This window comes from Trachurus japonicus, chromosome 18, assembly GCF_045865225.1.
Source record: "Trachurus japonicus isolate A0001 chromosome 18, Traja_1.0".
NCBI classification, from domain to species: Eukaryota; Metazoa; Chordata; class Actinopteri; order Carangiformes; family Carangidae; genus Trachurus; species Trachurus japonicus.
The window spans coordinates 17,573,107-17,592,954 of record NC_140924.1 but is presented as its reverse complement, the minus strand read 5'-3'; the positions used below and the strand labels follow the sequence as shown (position 1 = coordinate 17,592,954).

Genomic DNA, 19,848 nt, shown 5'->3' with positions numbered 1-19,848 from the left:
CAAAACTTATTTACATTTAACATTTATAAGTGCCTACATTAGAATTTGTATTGCTTTATGTAGTTTTTTTTATTATCATATATCTATTTATATCGTAATTTTTCTTTGTTAACTTGGTACCATTTTGTAATAAGACTCCCCTTATAAAATACTTATGAAAGGTTTATATCTACTTTATTAATAGTTTAACGTGTTACAAGATGTTAAAACAGTCGTAAAAAGCATTTGCCTGATCTTACCAAATTGTGATCCTGCATCAATACAGGAAAACTGTTATTACTTATTTATTCTGATTTTTAAAGTGTTTACAACTGTATTAATCTATTTATTAATATCTATAAATCCTTCATAAAGGTCTTATAGTGGAGTGGTACCTTTTAGGTTTTAGTGAAGGATATGTTACAGGCTGCTCCAAAAAGCAGAAACAAATAACAGTTTGATACATTATATTATTATATTACAGCTTCAGTATATAAATGTTTGTGCAGTATATTTATTCAGTGTTAAATTTTAACTGCAAGCAAACATACAAAACATATTATATCCTTATATTCCTGCTGTAGTGTATATAGGATTTTAAGAAAGCAAAGGGGGAAACCACATGAGTTGGTTTTGTTTGAAACTTACAGGCCACATAAAGTAGTGAAAATAAAAACCAAAGCGTCCTGGCATTTGGATTCTGTTTTCTAGTGATAGGTCATGTGACCTGTGATTGGCCACAACAACAAAGGTCAAGGCAAAATGACAGGTTAATAAAGTCCAGTGCAGCTGTTCTTCCAGCTGTTGGAGCATGTGAGGTTCCAAAACACAAGAAGTGTTGCAGCTTTGACCTTGAGTGGCGTTGATTGATTATGATTCGGATTTTTTAGCTTTTCAATTATGACGACAGAGAGGAATCATCAATAGATTAATGTATATCGAGTGTTTGCAGTATTTAGGCAGCTGCTGTGTGTACAAATATCAGAGATGCAACATTTTTATGTATTTAACCTAAAGTGTAATCCAGCTGTTTTCAATAAAATGACAAGATGACTGAACTTTTGTGTCAATATTTATTCTCATATTTGTCCCTAATACGCAAGGTATCACCTCAAATTCAGCGAGAGAGAAGTAACTGGGTGGCCCAACCTGTTTTAAATATCGAACATTTTTACCAAAGTCAAAAGTTTTCCTGTGTGGTTTCTGTATTTTAAATACAGTTTAAGTTTGAACAGTTTAAATAGACAGTTAATGTATCCATTAAATGTCACACTAGTCATAGCTACTAATGAACCAGAGTCAGTCTCTGATGGGGTGTGTGGCTTTTCACACACTCTGCTGTTCATGACACTGTTCCTATTGTGTGCGAGCTCATTTACTTCCTGTGAGAAGAAAACACAACGCATTATGAACAAACTTGAAACAAGTATTGTACTGTGAAGTGAAGAGGGTCGGTGGTGGGTGAGCTGAACACTTCTCCTCCACAGAAACTCACCGGAAGAATGAACGTATTTTCAGATTGAACGAAGAAGCCAGTGGATTGCCAATATTTGCTGTACTCAAGTGATAGTGGTGAGAATGACTTGGTTTCATATCTGCTTTCAAAAACCGTGCTGTAAATGGGAGGTCGATTTATTTCTACAAGGAAGTGTTTCTATATTTTGCTCCTCGATCAATTTAAATGAAGCTGCTTTTACAGTAATTGTAAAATGACCAATAATTTGTGAGGCAAATGCAGAAACAGACAGAAACAGAAACGCCTGTCTACATGTGGCCTCACAAATGGTTTTTGGCCTCCTGGTGACGTTTCATTGAGACTGCTACAACTGTCGTAACCACGATAAGAAGACTCAGTGTTTGTCTTTGTTGTTTCAAAGGTAGAGTTGTGATTGCTTTTGATAAAGAACAGTGTGTTTATGTGGGTGGGCCTACTCTCATCATAACGTGACATTTGGATGTATTTCCTAATGCATGCATGAGGAGAAAGCCCAGTCAGCAGAAAGTGCCAGTCTGTTTGTTGATGACTTTGGAAAAGCTGAAACACAGTCGCAGTAAACTTTATTGCCCTTTCCGGCCATTACAGTTGAAATGTGATTAATCAAAAGTGTCACATAAAATTCAAATTCAAACTCTTTTTTCTGCAGCGACAGAAGAAGTGTGAAAATGTTAAAGTACACGCTGCAAAAAAAAAAAAAAATCCAGTCGGCTTAGAGTAAAAGGGAAGGAAGCAGAGACAAGTTTAACTCAGAAGAAGAAGTTGGAGGGAGGCAGCCAGTGAAATATTTATATGAGATGTGACTTCTGTTTCTTCACAGTCCTTTGGTTTCTGTTCGGTTGGAAGCTTTCTCTTGACAAAACAAAGAAACTTCTCTGATAGAAAGGACTGGATGTGAGGATGGGACAGACTTCCCCCTGTGTGCTCGGGTTGTTCTGTGAGTATTGTAGTGTATTTTCCACCTGAACATTTTTGCTTTAATATCTTGAATTATCTTGTGTTTAATGTCCATTGATGTTTATTCGTGTTTTTTCTGAAAGTTTAAACAGACTGACTTGAAGAAATCAGTTTGTTGGTTTTATGTGACATAGCTTTAAAGATCATCATGTTTTTGAACACGACTTGCTTCATTTCAAACTTACCCAATATTACCCAACTTTATGAACTCTTTAGTTATTTACTTTGATTATTGTTCACTGGTTATTTCTGTTTTTTTCTGACAAGTCTCCACCATTTCAGTGCTGATGAGCCTCCTCTACCCTGGACATGCTGAAGGTAATTTATCACCTGCACTTTCTATGGCCCTTCATTTTTTCAGTCCACACACACTGGATCAACAGATTATGTGTCGTATATGTTGTATTTCTAACTGTGTGCTGTTGTATGAATGTTTGTGTTGTTTTCTAGATGTTGTGTTGACACTTGAGCCCAACTGGTCCACCTTCTTCACCGGAGAGTCTGTTACCTTCATATGTGACGTGAAGGAAGGAAAAGAAACTGACTGGCAATACAGAATCGATAAGGACGATCGGGCATTTTTCCCGTACCATTCCAATAAACGTTTCATATTACCTCTCCAGACAGGCTACAGTGGTGAATACCAGTGCTTTGCTTACCACAGGCAATCATATGTAGAAAAGAGGAGTAACAGTGTCACTTTGAGTGTATCAGGTAAGTCATCAATGTTGTTTTATCTTGCATCAGTTTACTACAGTATGATCATTAGTGTTTGTATTATCTTTTCATAATGTACTGTAAAACAAAACAGGATAATGAGATAATCATATACTATAATCTTATACTGTAAACTTGAAACCTCAACCAGGGCTACTGTGTTTTTCCTTGCTCCTTTCATGACAGAAAATATGCTGACAGTATTTTTAAAGGTCAATGTAATTATCAAATATCAGCTACTGCAGATAATATAATGAGAAATAAAATGTAGAAAAAGGAAAGAAATACAAAACTGATGTGGAAGTGGTTTATTTACAGATGATGTCATGTGCTGTAGTATTCATTTGATAATTAACTTGATTTTGTTTCTTATATGGTAGATAAACCCAGGGCCACACTGCTAGCAGGTGAAACAACCATACCAGTAGGTGGCAGCGTTACTCTGACCTGCTCTGTGGACAAACCTGCTGAATGGAGATATTACTGGTACAGAAGAACCTCAGACTATTATGAAGATCTGAGCAGGAGAGATGGTGATCAGAGCAGAGAGATCAGAGTCTCACAAGGAGGAATCTATGGGTGCAGAGGACTTAGAGGAAATCCAGTCGTCTACACTTATGGAAGTGAAGTCACCATTGAGATAACTTGTGAGTTTGATGTTTGTGTTTGGACTAAAATGAAATGTGTTCTTGATGATAGTTGTGATTGTTTTTCTATTTCTGGTGTGAACAGTTTCCAACAGAGTCACATTGACTTCACAACCGAGCTGGAGTCAGATGTTCAGTGGTGAGACGATGACACTCACATGTGATATCGAGGGAGGTGGAGACACTGAGTGGACGTATGAATGGACAAGACCCTGGTCAACCACACATCAGACAAATGTTAATTCCTGGAGTATCAGTGCTGTTCGCAGTGGGGAGTACAAGTGTAGAGGTAGAAACAGAAGAGACTGGTACTCTTCAACACAGTGGAGTGAAGTCATCACAAAGACAGTGTCACGTAAGTCATTTATTTGTTTTGCTCTTATCTACTAGTGTCTGCAGGGAAAAATAGAAGCATTATAGTCTCTATTGTAGAGTCAGTGTGAGAAACATTTCCTACAACAGATCAAAGTAAACCACGGAGAATGAAGCTGAATGAGTCCATGTGAACATTCAAGTTTCATTACCACAAAGGGAGACACTAATTTGCTTCTGGGAAAGTCTAGAATAACTTAGAGCTAACATGAAAATTGTTTGCATTGAGATTTTATGACTAAACATCTTTACTCTAAACTCAACAGCAGCTAAACCAAAGGCTGAGCTGACAGCCAGTGGCAGAGGGATTCTAGCAGGAGGCAGTGTGACACTGACCTGCTCTGTGAACCCATCAGATGATTGGACCTACAGCTGGTACAGAGGAGGTGATCGATATTATACAACTATGACTAGTGGAGACGCTGTTTTCCTCTCATCTGGACAAATCAGTATCAAACAAGGAGGACTGTACAAGTGCAGAGGACGAAGAGGAAACCCAGTTTACTACTCAGAGTACAGTGATTCAATCAGGATCAATAACATTGGTGAGTTACATGAATGTTTTTCAGAATGTAAAATGCAGAAAAAGCCAAAATAGTTATTATGTTAGATTGATTGATGTTGGTGAATCTTCAACAGCCCCAAACAGAGCTGTTGTGACTCTTCAACCCAACTGGTCTGAGATCTACAGAGGAGAGACGATCACTGTCAGCTGTGAGATCCAGGGAGGAGACACTGAGTGGACGTATGAGTGGAAAACACCAACCTCACTCAAACCTCCAGATCAACATGAATACAGGATCAGTCCTGCTTCATCATCCCACAGTGGAGACTACAGGTGTAGGGGCAGAGTGAAAAGTGATCGACTTAATACAACAGAGTGGAGTGATTCAGTCAGACTGACAGTGTATGATGGTAAATCACATCATGTTTCATTTAAACTGAAAAACAACAAGTCATTAAAATGTGTTTTTGTTCCTTTCTACTGAAACTGTATCATATAGTTGCTTGTCCATATTGTGTCCGACTTCCCAACAGACAAACCTGTCCTCACTGTGTCTCCATCATGGCTGAGTCCTGGAGCCTCAGTAACTCTCAAGTGTGAGGTTGGACTTAAATCTGCAGGATGGAGGTTCTTCTGGTCTAAGGCTGTTCCTGATCCATCACAGCTCTCCTACCGCTCTGAGCTGCTCCCTGGTAGCAGCAGTGGGACTGAACAGGATTCCTACATGGTCCATGGTCAGACACACACAGCAGGATATGTGTGTCAGGCTGGAAGAGGAGACCCAGTGGTTTACACTGAGACTAGTGAACCAACGTTTGTCTGGTCGGGAGGTCAGTTTGGTTTCCTGCTCTTTCTGTTCACTTCAGTCTTTTCAGTTTTGAACAAACATCTTAAAAACTAAAGACTTTTTATCTGCAGCAGATGTTTCTCAGGAGATAAAGCAGGTTATGAACTAATTGAAAGATGAACTAGAAAAAGCATTTCCAAGAATGGAAATGGTGTGAATGCTGAAACCAGCTGAACGCTGTTGCAGAATCAGCAAATAGTGATCACCATACAAATGTTTGACCGAGGTAGGAATCAAACCCACAACCTCATGGTCAGTAGACTTCCACTCTGCCTCAAAGCCACAGTATACACACAGTTACAGAGACTGTTGTCTGTTGATGAGCTGCACTCTGTCTCACTCTGAAGTTAACGAGCCCAAAGCTGCACCTGTTGGAAACACACTGTGTCAACACCAAGAAAGCTTGAGAGTCAAGCTTGAATGACTTACAGTGGAAATTTCTGTGAATTTCAGGCTGAGAGCAGCAGTTTCAACATGAAGCAAGTTATCAGAAGTCAACAGAAGACGACTGGGAAAATAATCCACTATAATTGTTGTTGAGGCAAGATTTGAACTAGGAATTGAACCCACAACTTCATGATTACTAAGTCTTTACTCTGCCGCTTCGCCACAGAGAGCACAGACATATGCATGTTGCCACTGTGAATGCCTTCAGCATTCACACTAATGATTTGAAGTGTAACATCCAAACTGATGACACTGAACATTATATACACTCCTTATGGCTGTATACATGGATGGATGATAAGTTCTTAACATATTGAGTATTAATCAAATCTCTGACAAATATAACTAGCTTTCAATAGTGGTAACTTGCAAAATCAAATAATCTCTATTTATTCCCCTGCATCCTCTGCTGCAGGTTTTCTTCCTGTCTTCTTTCGTTGAGGCAAAAGTTTAGGACGCCCCCTGCAGGTAGCAGAAATGTATAGCACGTCAGCCCTGTGCTATTATAATGCATGTTCTTCTATGCACTGGTTATCATGTATTAGAAACATTTAATCCAATTCAGTACAAGAATAAATGCACAATATATTATTTTTCTGACCCTTCATTGTGTCTTGTTTTCCAGATGTTGATCCATCAGCATCTCTCACAGTGAGTCCTGACAGTGCACAACACTTCACCTCCGACTCTGTCTCACTGAGCTGTGAGGGAAACTCTACTGAGTGGAGCGTGAGGAGGTTCATTCATGACAACAGCTACCTGTCTCCCTGCTCTTCCTTTGGCACAATGACTGGATCAAAATGCAACATTGATCATCTAGAGGACACTGCAGTTTACTGGTGCGAGTCTGGATCAGGAGAGTTCAGCAATGCAGTCAACATCAGTGCACGCTGTGAGTTTGTGATTTCTTTCTGTGTCCTGTATTTTCAGTCTTTAGGTTCAGTTCATGATCTGTCTGTATCGTTAAGAATCATTGCATGTTTCTTCTCACTTCCTTTTGAACATTAAGACAATTGAAGTTGTTCATGATGTATGACTTAAAGGGATAGTTCAACATTTTGGCAAATTGGCCCATTGTCATAATCTCTATAGTCATAGCAGTAGGTTTGTTACCTTTAATTGTCGGTGCAAGCTATTTTTAGAACAGCGGAGCAGAACTGCAAGCTGCTCAGAGCTATGCTACGGAGGCTAATGGGATTTATTGGTTTCCTTCATCAAACTCATCAAATACACAATCCAACAACTCCAAAATGTTCTCGTGGACAAGTTGTGACCTGCACATTCACCACGCTAAGATATAATAATGGAACGTTGTGAGACAGAGTTGTTTTCGAGGTAAATGCAGAGACTGCTTGCTGAAAAACTGCCCCCAAGGGAATGCGCATCAGTGGTTTTGCATGAATTTGTCTTGAAAACAACTCTGCCTCGTATCATTCTGTTATTATCTCATAGCGTGGTGAATGTGCAGGTCACAACTTGTCCACCAGAGCGTTTTGGAGTTGTTGGATTGTGTATTTGATGAGTTTGATGAGGGAAACTAAGAAATCCCATGAGCCTCTGTAGTGTAGCTCGCACTGACAAATAAAGGTAATGAACCTACTGCTATGACTATAGGGATTATGACTATGGGCCAATTTGCCAAAAATGTTGAACTATCCCTTTAATCCAAATATTACGTCTTTGTCAGGCCTGTGAATGCTGCTTCTATCTTCAGAGACGACATGTGATCTCATCTGATGTTTCAACTTGAATGAACCGTTCTTCCTCATTTCTGAATGTTTTTACAGATAATGGTGTTATCCTGGTCAGTCCCGTCCGCCCTGTGGCCGAGGGAAAGTCCGTTACTCTGAGCTGCAAGTTGAGGCCAACGGAAGTTCCTCCTTATGTGTTTTTCTATAAAGATGGCAAACTCATCCAAAATGACACCAGACAGGAGCTGACTATCCCTGAGGTGTCGAAGTCCCACGAAGGTTTTTATTCCTGTGAGGGAAAACGTCTAGGGCGGTCTTCACAGAGCAAAATGTCACCAGGAAGTTGGCTGTCAGTGAAATGTGAGTATTATTCAAACAGTTAAAACATGAAAATCCTTAAAGCAGATATCAGTGGAATGTTTTTGTTAATATAAGTCCTAAATAGTCCTATTTTCCGTCAGCAATCACTTACATGAAGTATTTCAGCCTAAACACGAGTCTCTCCGTCACTCTGCTCTGCTGTAACCCGAGGAGAAAATTTTCCTTGTGGGATACAAGTGTTATCCAATGAGGGGAGAGAACGGCATGAAGGGCTGTGTGTGCAGCCAAGGGATGCGCGTGAATGTGGTGACGTAGCACGAGGACCAATTGATGCCTGACAAGGGCGGGGGCTGCTAACTCATGGTGCGTTCAAGGAAACTCGTACTTTGTGTTTTTCCTTCCTGTGAAGTCATACCAGTTCGATCTGGTACGAGTTCACGGGTCGGAAGTTACGAGTGGCCGTTATAGGGAACTTTCACAGACAACAGGACGGTAAAAACACGAGCTACGGGTTACCTGGAACGCTACCAAGTCGTAGTTGTGACTTGAAGCTGTAACTTACGGTTTCAAAAGCCTGCCTTGAACACAGCATTAGCCGAAACGGCCGTGCCACTGATATCTGCTTTAAGTATGTGGTAAACATGAGAGGGGGTTTTGTTGCTGAGGCTTGAAGTGATGTTGATTATTGATTATAGGTGTGTCCAGACCGGAGAACTCTTCATTTTCTGTGCCGCTGACTGTTGGGTTGGTTTCTGGGCTTTTACTGATCATTCTCCTGCTGCTGTTGTTTCGTCGCATCAAGTCAAAAGGTGAGATCTTCTCCTTCTGAACAGACTAATGAAATCTGATGTAATTACATTTACTATAGCAACAAGCGATCATTTGCATTATAAAACTGTGTAACAGCAAATGTCTTTTTTCCCCACAGATTCCTGCTTTAACAGGTTGGTACAACACTTTCTTCTCTTATTTTTGAACATCTCAACTGTCCATCCATCTATTTATTTATATATTTACACATTTGACAGGTCTCAAAGCACCAATCAGAGCCCTCCTACAGACCACACGAACAAACAGGACGAAAATCAATGTGAGAAACTTCCCATAATTCCGATTAATTATTGACTCAAATCCCAAGATTTTGTATTACATGTAATATGATTTAATGATTAATGTGACATTGGCTTGACTTCCAATCCTCTGTAGGTCTTTATGAAATAATCAAAGGCCCTGAGGACACAGGGAATGGTACAGTATAAACCTTTTGTTGAACTTATTAGAGCATTTAGAAATATTAGAATTATGGTGTTAAAAGTTGAAGAGTTGTAAAGTATGATTATCAATTGACAATCTCTTATGTTAAAATGATATGTGCATTTTAGGTGAATCCAGGGATGCTGCAAGTTCTGTGGAGTTTAAAAATGTCGTGAGTAAGTGCCGCAAACATAAAATACCTTAGATATTTCTCTTTTTGATACTGTGGTGCGGTGTTGATTTATACCTATACAGTACATACACTGCATCTAACATGGACTGTGGCTCCTGTTTCAGATGAAAACCTCATGTATGCCCAGTTACTCTTCCTGAAAAAAGGTAACATAATGTGATGTGACCTCTGTGTCCATCTGAGACAGTTATATTTCAATATTTATATAGTTTTCATAGTTTTAATTGTGTTCATATTTGTTTATTTTCTTCATTATCACTACATGCAATCCCTCCTATCAAATTGTTTTTCCAACAACTGCTATTGTAACCAGGAGCACATTTTCTCTTGTTTGTTGCTGTAGTTATTTAATATGATTAATATTATGTATACAAACAGTATAAACCATTAGCAGAACATTTAAATGTTACAGGTAAACAATTCAATCAAATCATATCTCTTTTCACAGGAAAAAAACCTCCCCCATCAGCTAATGAAACAGTTTATTCTGAAATCAAAGTTGGATCAGGTAATTATTCATTGATTACATTAATGCATGTGTCTTAAGTACATGACACGGACATGACAAAGGAGTCGTATTTTTTTCATTACCTCATTTCTCTTTCCTCTTTGTTTTTCTCCCAGATCCATAACGATGTCGACCAAACCACTTGAACGTATAACAGCATGAAAAGAATATGTCAATTTAGTCAATATGTATTTCCTACTGTCATTTCTGTAATGTAAAGAGCACCATATTAACTTCATCCATTTTACTTGGTGAAAAGACAAACTATAATGTAATATAATAATGTAATGGAAGAGGTTTTAAAGGTTCTGTCGACAGCAGCAGAAAAAAGTCCCTGTGAATTTTTGAGCTTCAGTTCTCAGACAGAAAAGTTTTCAGTGTTAGTCAGATTAAAAAAAAAAACTTAACATGTTGCAAGATTTAATTTATTGTATGTGATGAACTTGTATCAAACTCCACATGCTGTTTTTTTTTTAATATATATGTTGCTAGGTACTACTGTATATGCATTTCATTGTTTTCATGGGTGTATTTTTTATTGTATTTTTCAAAGTTGCTTTATATGTCAATAAACTTGTTGTTCCAGCTGTAGGTGTTGACAGTTCTGGTGTTCCTATTTGTTGGCTGCTCTCTTTACTCTGTGTTGATTTGATGAATGAACCTTTGTATTTCTCAATTGGTACTGTCCAACCATCACACCGGACACAACCATTGCTGGGTTTCAAATCTGGCCGTGGTTGGACCAAACCAATCTACCCACACAAACGGTGGTTTAACCCAGTTCTGTAACTTTTCTGTCTTTTTATGACTAACACTAATGACTAAATCTGATGAGGTACATTTAAATTCCCTCTTCCTCTTTTATTAAACAGACGCCAAGAAGACGTTTTTCGAAACCAGAGCAATGGCAGCTGTCTTTGTTGCAGTTTCATTTACTGTTTTTAAATTTTTCATTTAACTCTCTCTGCATAATGTCTTGCATGTGCAGAATATTTCTATTTGTTTGTTTTTGTGTGTTAAAATATCGGTCACAGATCTGAGTGTCATCATGATGATGCATGATGCTCTCGATTGAAAGATTATCTGGCAACACAAAGGAGAAGTAAAGCCGAGTCTAGTCTTGGCTCGTTTCTTCTCAGGCCTCTGCTGAAAAAGCTTTTTCTAAAAAAAATATCTTTGGCGCTTTAGTAATATTCCTCTTTGTGTCAAAGCGTCTGCCAAATGAGTAAATGTATAAATATGTGTTTAAAAGTCCAACTGCTGCAGTACACAGCTCTCCTTGGCTTTGACGACTATGATCATCTACGCTGATGACATTTGACTCTTTATCTGACAAATGCTTTGTGTGCTCTGTAAAATGTTGTCTGTGCAGCTGCCATAAGGCAACTTGAATCAGCTTTCCTTATGGTCCTATATTGTGCTCTTTTTCGTTGTCAATGAATACCAGCCATGACGGCTTGTTAGAACAAAATCTATTTAAAATGTCAGACATGTGAGATGAGGAGCTGTTAATGCATTAACACGAGTTTATTCCTCTGATTTTCATTTTCAGTTTGAAGGGTGAAGCTTTAAGAACTGGTAACATTTGTCATACCAGTCAGTTAGAGGCAGCATTGCACTTCAGCTTTCCTCCAAGAACTCTATCACAGGCCTATTGTAGATATTTCATTTTTTATCACCATCATCATTGTTGTTGTCAAATGCAAAATTTAAGTAATTATTTGCATTATCAGCCATTTTGATGGTAGTGTCATCCCAGTTGTGTCTGACATGCCGTGACTATGTGATGCCACTTCTCTCTGGTGGCACAAGAGGATGCGTCAAGTGGTTGGTTGAAACTCATGGTCATGGTGGTGGCAGCTCTGTGTAAAAAAAGAAGGAACCTGAAAAGCTAAAATCAGAGAAAGAAGTGGAAAACTTTTTCTCTCACCTCAACATGAATGTTCTTTCCTTGCAGTTCCCTGTTTCTCTTCCTGCTGCAGTTTTTGTCTCGTCTGCTTTTCAGAAGCAGAGCGGTAACGTCAGTGCTGGACGACAGGATGGGACACACTTTGCTCTGTGCTCTGTCATTGTTCTGTAAGTAACTTTTGTTGAACTTTCACTGTTGTGAGTTAAGGAAAATGTAGTAATAGCTTTGTGTTTAGATACCAATGATTATTATTTGTCTGCAGAGGTGGATAGTGATGAGTTACAATTTTGCTCTCGTGTACTTTATATTCATTACAGGTGTATTTACATCATCCGATTGCAATAATATCAGTCACTTCTCAAGTATTTTTTTTATTAGCAGTTACTTTGTTACTTTTTTTTGGCAACTCTCTGTATTTGCTGATTTAAAAAAGTTTCATAATTTCTGATGAGATACTGACTTTTATTTTTATTTTAGTGCTGACACTCCTTGACTTTGGATGCGGTAGAGGTGAATGAACTATTTTCTTTTCTGTGTTCATCCTGAGTAAGACATTGCATTTTCCTAAAACGAAACTTTAGGCGGTTGTCTTTTTTAAAAATGTGTTATGTTGTATGTCTGTGCTGGGTTGTAGATGCTGTCTTGACCTTTGAACCCAGCTCAACCTATTTATTCACTGGAGAGTCCGTTACCTTCATATGTGACATGAGGGAGGGAACTGACACTGACTGGTTTTACACATTGAACCGGAACGGTCAACAACTCGTCTCCTTCGCTTCAAACAAGTCGTACTCTCTTCAGCTCACGGTCGACCTGAGTGGTGATTATCAGTGCATCGGTCACCACAGAGCCACTGCACATTTTACAAAACAGAGTAATAATGTCACTCTGTCAGTTTCAGGTAGGATATCACATTTCCATCACCTGTAGAACAGACATGTAAGATCATCACAAGAACTGCTTATTTCACTGGTTTTTACTGCTTGTTAGTATAAGTTGGCCTTTAAAAAAAAAGTTGTCTCTTTTTAGTTGTCAGATTGATCGTATTAAGTCATATACCTTCCTTCCCTAAATACAAGATTAGCCACTGCAGTGTCGCAACATGACTGCAAATAAGTCAGGAGGGATAGTCTAAGTGGTTGCAATGGATACAGTGTAGCATTGTGGAGAGTATGCCATGTCAAAGCAAATCCTACAAATCCGTAATCCATATACACCAATAAGATAATGAGTACTAACAATGGATTAAATTATAATAAATGAAACTATTCTTGACCAAACAGCTGAGAGACCCATGGCCTCTCTGGGAGCAGATAGGACGTCCATACCAGCAGGTGGTGCTGTGAAGCTCACCTGTTCTGTCGAGGGCTCCACAGACTGGAAGTATGACTGGTTCAGACAAAGTACTTCAGACTCCTCTGAATCTCAGGTGGCAACAGAAAACGTGCAAGACTTTGTCAGCATCTCACATGTCGGCATGTACCGGTGCAGAGGAAGAAGAGGAAACCCAGTTTTCTTCAGTCAGTTCAGTGACGTGGTTCGCATTCAGAAAACTTGTGAGTTGCACGTCACATGACATTTTCACTGTTGATTTGATGTCTGTCTTTGAATGCTTACTGAATTGTTTTGTGTGTGCACAGTGCCCTACAAGACCTTTGTGACCCAGAGACACAACTGGACTCATTTATACAGTGGTGAGACAATCACTCTCAGATGTGAGGTCCAGGGACATGGAGACACTGAGTGGGAATATGAGTGGAGAACAACCAGCCTTAACACACCTCCCACACATGGTGAATACAGGATCAGCAGTGCTTCTATTTCCTATATTGGAAACTACTGGTGCAAGGCAAGACGGGACTTGTACTCCTCTACAGATTGGAGTGTTACCTTCACACTGACGGTGTCAGGTAAACCAGATTTTCTATCGTAATATAAGTTGTTTTGTGTGTTAATCTACAGAAAACTGAAGTAGTTATTCTATTTAACAGCCTTTAAACCGAGGCCCACAGTTTTGGCAGATAAGAGAACGATACCAGTAAAAGGCAATGTAACGCTGACATGCTCTTTGGAGAACTCTGCTGAGTGGAAATACGACTGGTTCAGACATAGCTTGCACGCCTCTGAAGCTCAGCTAACAGCTAGAGAAAAAGAAAGCAGGAGCGTTATCAGTGTGTCACAAGGAGGCATCTACAGCTGCAGAGGAAAGAGAGGAGACACCGTTTACTTCACAGAGCTCAGCAATTCAGTCACAATTGAGAGAAGAGGTAAGTGTTTTAGTTTGGAGTAATACAGCGTGAAGGATCAGTGTTGGTTCAGCTTCTCTCTTATTTCTTGGACAGTTTCCAACAAGGCTGTTGTGTCCCTGCAACCCAACTGGCCTTTGATATTCATTGGCGAGACCGTTACCTTTAGATGTGGGATTATTGGAGGTGGAAGCACCGAGTGGGAGTATGAATGGAGCAAACCCAAGTCAAGCACAGTGTCAACAAACCGTGAATACAGTGTCGTCACTGCATCTGTGTCCAACAGTGGGAATTACAGGTGTATGGGTAAAGAGAAATCGGACTTGTACTCATCAACAGAGTGGAGCAGCGTCATCACGCTGATGGTTTCTGGTAAGTGGAATGGGACATTTTATTTTAAATATTTATTCTATGTATTTCAAAATCTTTTGTTTTCCCTTTTAATTTTGTGGCTGACATTCAGTAAAAACCCAAAGATTTGCGATCATGTAAAGGTCTTTAACAGAAACAGTGAGAGCTGATCTGAATAATTACCCATTTATATTGGCAGAAAGACCAACAGCTCACCTGAGTGCTGACAACACAGCCTTTCCAGCAGGGGGCAGTGTGGTCCTCACCTGCTCCGTCAGCCCGTCATCACCTGGTTGGAGTTATGACTGGTACAGAGGCGAGAAACCCTCTGAGCCCCTGACGGCACAAGACGCTGATTTCCATTCAAATGGACAAATCAGTGTCTCACAGGAAGGACTGTACCGGTGCAGAGCAGGAAGAGGAGACCCAGTCTACTACACAGAGTACAGTGACTCGGTCAGTATTCAACAGTCAGTCACCAATAAGAACCCTGTTGTCACTCTGCAACCCAACTGGCCCAAGATATACACTGGAGAGACGATCACACTTCGATGTGAGATCCAGGGAGGAGACGCTGAGTGGGAGTATGAATGGATGACAACCAGCAGATATAAACTTCTAAACAACTATGAAAACAGAATTAAGTTGTCAACATCATCATCATCAAGTGGTGACCACTACTGGTGTAAGGGCAGACAGAAACACACACAAATGAATTCGACAGGATGGAGTATCCCCCTCAAATTAAGAGTGTTTTACTGTGAGTCAAGTTATCTGTCATTCACACAATAAAACCATGAATGTCCAAAAAACTATGCTTAAAACTTGATTTAAACGTGGTGTTCAAATAAAGTGTGTTAATAATGTAGCGTCAAGACATTTCATATCTTGTCTTATTTTGAATTTTTCCATCAGATAAACCCAGGCCTGTCCTCACCGTGTCTCCATCATGGCTGAGTCCTGGAGCCTCAGTAACTCTCAAGTGTGAGGTTGAACATCCATCTGCCGGATGGAGGTTCTTCTGGTCTAAGGCTGTTCCCACACTCAGCCAAGTCAACACCTACAACCGCCACCGCTTTGGATATGGAGCCTGGATGGATTTTCATGACCGCCGTCAATACAGCTCTGAGCTGCTCCCTGGTAGCAGCAGTGGGACTGAACAGGATTCCTACATGGTGCATGGTCAGACACACACAGCAGGATATGTGTGTCGGGCTGAAAGAGGAGACCCAGTGTTTTCCACTGAGACTAGTGAACCAATGTTTGTCTGGTCTGGAGGTCAGATTGTTAATGTGTTTCTTTTTCTTTTCTCATAAATAACTTGTTTTGTTTTCAACACACCTTGATCCTGTTCTTAGTTTCATTTAACCTTTTACATGTTTTCCAGATGTTGATCCATCAGCGTCTCTCACAGTGAGTCCTGACAGAGTGCAGCACTTCAGTTACGACATGGTCTCACTGAGCTGTGAGGGAAACTCTACTGAGTGGAGAGTGAGGCGGTTTCCTGACTATGGCTCCCTGCCTTCATACTGCTCCAATTTGCAAACTGGGTCCACCTGCAACCTCCATCATATTGGACCTGGTGATGCAGTTTACTGGTGTGAGTCTGGATCAGGAGAGTTCAGCAATGGGGTCAACATCACTGTAACTGGTAGGTTTCTATTACAATTATTTTTACTCATTAATACTATTTTGTATAGGATTTATAAACATAGTGACAAATGTTTAAATGTGGATTAATAAGATCTAAATCTAAATCTGTTTAATGGTTATATCTTTATTTCTGCAATCATTTAACACATTACAGATGACCTTAAACCAGACTTAATTGATTTATATCATGTAGGAAGTAATGTAGGAAGAAAGTTTTATAAAAAGCAGAATAAACTATCGTCATTGTGTGGTCATTGTAATTTTTACCAATTAATTTGATGTCAGACTCTTTACAGTATATTGTTTATTTCTTTTTATGGTTTTACAGTTCAGGATATTATCTTGGTGAGCCCCGTCCATCCTGTGAATGAGGGCGACTCTGTTTCTCTTGACTGCAAACTGACCAAAGAAAACTTATCTTCAACTGTGACTTTCTACAAAAATGGCAAACTCATTCACAACGACAACAGAGGGGAGCTGAAGATTTCTGCAGCGTCGAAGTCAGACGAAGGCTTCTACAAGTGTCAACATTCAGCAGGAAATGAGTCAGTGGAGAGTTGGATGTTAGTAAAGTGTGAGTGTGACTAATACAGTTTTCATTTATGTGTCCGTCAGCGTAAGAAAGAGAAGTTGCTAAATCTGCCACTCACACAGCAGCTCCACGGAAGTGCATTATATATATCGAAACCCATCCAAGTAAAGTTAATGATGATCCATGGTGCTTTACATGAAAAGTAAAACCAGAAAAAAAGGATCCAAAGTGAACATAACAAGTGCAGAACAACTAGTTAATACAAATAAAATTACTTATATGAAAACAATAATAAAGGATATAACAATGTTTTAGATTACCAGATAAAGAAATGCTTTTTGAGATTTGAGAGACACTTAAAGTTAAATTAAAAGCGTGATTTGGGTTGGGAGAGCTGTAATTGGGGGCAGAGCCATTTAAGGCTTTAAAAGTCAGCAATTGAAATTAAAATGATTAAACAATCTTTCTGGTTTTGGTCACGTAGTGCACTACACCCTGAACTGAGGTCCTCTCTTGTAAATCATCAATACTTATCATTTGTTGCAGCTTCTCAAATAAACCCTGACCATCTGATTGTGCCGCTGACCGTCGGCCTGGTTTGTGGTGTCACACTGATTATTCTCCTCCCACTACTGCTGTGCTGGTTCAGGAAGTCAAAGAGTGAGACACTTTAAGTTTTTTTCTTACTTTATTAAACCTCATTTCCCCGCCATTGAGCAAGTGATTCTGTTTGCAAGTCATCATCCAATCAAAGCATTGAATGTAATGTGATGATTTTTGTCTTGTTCGCAGATGCATGTTGCAACAGGTTGGTACAATTCTCTCTTGTCTTATCTTCTACATAACATAACACTTTCTTTTGTTGTTTTGTTTTTTAAATGAGTTTTTATTAGTTAATAACGACATGTTTCAGCCTTGTCCAGTCTGAGAGAGCCAATCAGAGCTCTGCTACAAACCGACCTATCAAACAAGATGAAAATCAACAGCAGATATACTCGTCTCTTCTCCACGGTCAGCCCTCCATCTAATCATCAATACTTTCAAAGTTATTTCTGAACCAGCTGAAGTCCTTTTAAAATGTTGCTGAAGTTTACACTGCCAGTCTGCCAGCGATTCATTGTCGTTGTCTTGCAGGTGACGTTTGTGTCTACGAAACAATCGGAGGCTCCGTAAACACAGGGGATGGTACAGTATAAATTTCAGCTCATGCAGAGATGTCCAGGATGATTTGATTGTAACTGAGTGACTCTGCTGTAGTGTCGGGCTTCAGAAAAAACAAGTGTTTACATAACGGTATCTATATATTTTGGATCTTGTGCAAATTTAATTATGTTTTCTTTTCTGTATCACCCTACCAGGAAGTAGAGACGATCCAGGGGACAGCTCTGACTACTGTAATGCAAATCCAAATTCAGCTACAGGTACAAATATAAGCCACTGGCTACTGGCTATTTTTTGTTGAAATAAATGTACCTATGTATGTATCTATCTAATATAAATTATCATTATTACACCATACAACAGTTCAAGTTGAGTATAGACTTCAAATGACTGTCAGTGATGTCTTCAATTTCCTTCAGCAATGTTGTGTTAATGTTACATTATGTGCTACATGCTACTAGTATTTATTTGTGGTGATTATCATTTTGTTTTAGGTCCATAAAGAAGTTACCATTAAGGAAAACAAGAGAAACTTGGACAGCAATGTGAAAAAGATGATTTAAATTCAGTTTTCTACACAGTTTTGCAGCAAATCATATGTAAGCATGGCATCATCGGAATAAATGATGAAGATTAGATGGCATAGGACTGTAGTTTTAAAGCAACCTCTGATGTTACACATTTGTATTAATCATTATTCACACCTCTGTTACTTTGATGTCTAAGACTTGACAGTATAGAAACATAACCATGATTCACTGTGGAATCTTTTGAAGGTATTTGCATATTTATTTCACATTGTATCATTTTTTGTTGTTTTATCAAATTGTTTTCAAGCAATATCAAATTTGTAAATAATGGATTTGTAAATAAATATAATGAAGTAAAGTCAAAAACCTTGGTTGGATTTTCTGAAACTAATATTGACCAGTGCAACTTTACTTGTCCACATCTGGAGCCAGGTGATAGGGGATACGTGTTTGGTCAGACAGAGTAAATCATATTCTGGCTTCTGTTCAAAGTACCTTAATATTAGAACCACGAGCCTTCTAATCCCCTGCATATAATTACATTGTTTCTAGTCACCAACAGTTCTGTCAATGGAAAAAATAAGAATGAATTCTTAGTAGTGCTAGTCCTTCTTCATATTATGTTGTGTTGGGGTTGGGATGGGATGGGTTGAAGGTGGAGGGGTAGATTGAGTGATTATGGCAGCACCGCCTATCGCACCTACGTCACACGCTGCTCTCATATCGAGCGTTGATGTCGATGTTTACTGGATTGTTATTTTTGGTAGACTTTATTATCAACTACAGGTCTTCTACTGTATACCTGGAGATGATGTACATAGCGGTTCCCAGATGTTTACAACAATTCCTCTGGTGGTCCTCACCTGTTAGCACCCCGTCTGTTGTCATGCTGCAGTTTGAGCTCAAAGGTGTTTGAAGACTGAGAACAGGTGATGACTGTCACTGACCTTGTAGCTGATGGTTGGAAACAAGGAAACAGACTCTACCTCAGGCCAAATAACTAGTTTTATGTCATGTTGTTACCTTTAATTGTCAGACCAAGCTATTTTTAGAACAGCTTCTCAGAGCTACGCTACGGAGGCTCATGGGATTTCTTGGTTTAACCTTGACATTCACCATGTTATGAGATAACTACGTAACAGGCAGTTTTTCGGCAAACAGCCTCTGCATTTGCCTTGAAAACAACGCTGTCTCGTAATGTTCCGTTATTATCTCATAGTGTGGTGAATGTGCGGGCCACCACTTGTCGACGAAAGTGTTTTGGAGTTGTTAGATTGTGTATTTGATGATTTTGATGAGGGAAACCAAGAAATCCCATTAGCCTCCGTAGCATAGCTCTGAGCAGCTCGCGGCTCTGCTCCGCCGTTCTAAAAATAGCTTGCACTGACAATTAAAGGTAACAAACCTACTCCTGAAACTACAGGGATTATGGCAATGGTCCAGTTTGCAAAAATGCTGAACTATCCCTTTAAAGTTTTTACAGGTCAGTGTGACTTGATAAACATGCAGAGGAGGAAGGGGTGTTACTGGTCT

At 39.4% G+C, this 19,848-nt stretch overlaps 2 protein-coding genes across 2 annotated transcripts; both read left to right on the top strand.

Moving 5' to 3' along the window:
* The first annotated feature begins 2,310 nt into the window (after positions 1-2,310).
* On the top strand, positions 2,311-10,453 carry LOC146969050 (Fc receptor-like protein 5). The gene is made up of 18 exons (XM_085760171.1): positions 2,311-2,411; positions 2,714-2,749; positions 2,882-3,145; positions 3,529-3,795; positions 3,881-4,150; positions 4,437-4,712; positions 4,807-5,082; positions 5,206-5,502; positions 6,592-6,858; positions 7,754-8,017; positions 8,674-8,787; positions 8,907-8,922; positions 9,007-9,068; positions 9,185-9,226; positions 9,361-9,408; positions 9,530-9,571; positions 9,874-9,933; positions 10,050-10,453. The coding sequence occupies exons 1-18, from the start codon at positions 2,375-2,377 to the stop codon at positions 10,055-10,057; spliced, it is 2,646 nt and encodes an 881-aa protein (XP_085616297.1). The 5' UTR covers positions 2,311-2,374; the 3' UTR covers positions 10,058-10,453.
* Positions 10,454-11,942: 1,489 nt separating this feature from the next.
* On the top strand, positions 11,943-18,559 carry LOC146969049 (Fc receptor-like protein 5). Its single transcript, XM_085760173.1, has 17 exons — positions 11,943-12,009; positions 12,320-12,352; positions 12,477-12,743; positions 13,126-13,398; positions 13,483-13,752; positions 13,834-14,109; positions 14,185-14,460; positions 14,639-15,199; positions 15,355-15,717; positions 15,827-16,090; positions 16,421-16,666; positions 17,171-17,284; positions 17,417-17,432; positions 17,538-17,635; positions 17,759-17,809; positions 17,983-18,045; positions 18,280-18,559. The coding sequence occupies exons 1-17, from the start codon at positions 11,973-11,975 to the stop codon at positions 18,285-18,287; spliced, it is 3,216 nt and encodes a 1,071-aa protein (XP_085616299.1). The 5' UTR covers positions 11,943-11,972; the 3' UTR covers positions 18,288-18,559.
* The last annotated feature ends 1,289 nt before the right edge of the window (positions 18,560-19,848 follow it).

Coding starts and splice junctions, on each gene's coding strand:
- LOC146969049 (XM_085760173.1), top strand. CDS start 11,973: ATGGGACACACTTTGCTCTGTGCTCTGTCATTGTTCT. Junction 15,200..15,354: donor CAAATTAAGAGTGTTTTACT/GTGAGTCAAGTT, acceptor TTTTTCCATCAG/ATAAACCCAGGCCTGTCCTC. Junction 16,667..17,170: donor GAGTTGGATGTTAGTAAAGT/GTGAGTGTGACT, acceptor CATTTGTTGCAG/CTTCTCAAATAAACCCTGAC.
- LOC146969050 (XM_085760171.1), top strand. CDS start 2,375: ATGGGACAGACTTCCCCCTGTGTGCTCGGGTTGTTCT. Junction 3,146..3,528: donor TGTCACTTTGAGTGTATCAG/GTAAGTCATCAA, acceptor CTTATATGGTAG/ATAAACCCAGGGCCACACTG. Junction 4,713..4,806: donor AATCAGGATCAATAACATTG/GTGAGTTACATG, acceptor AATCTTCAACAG/CCCCAAACAGAGCTGTTGTG.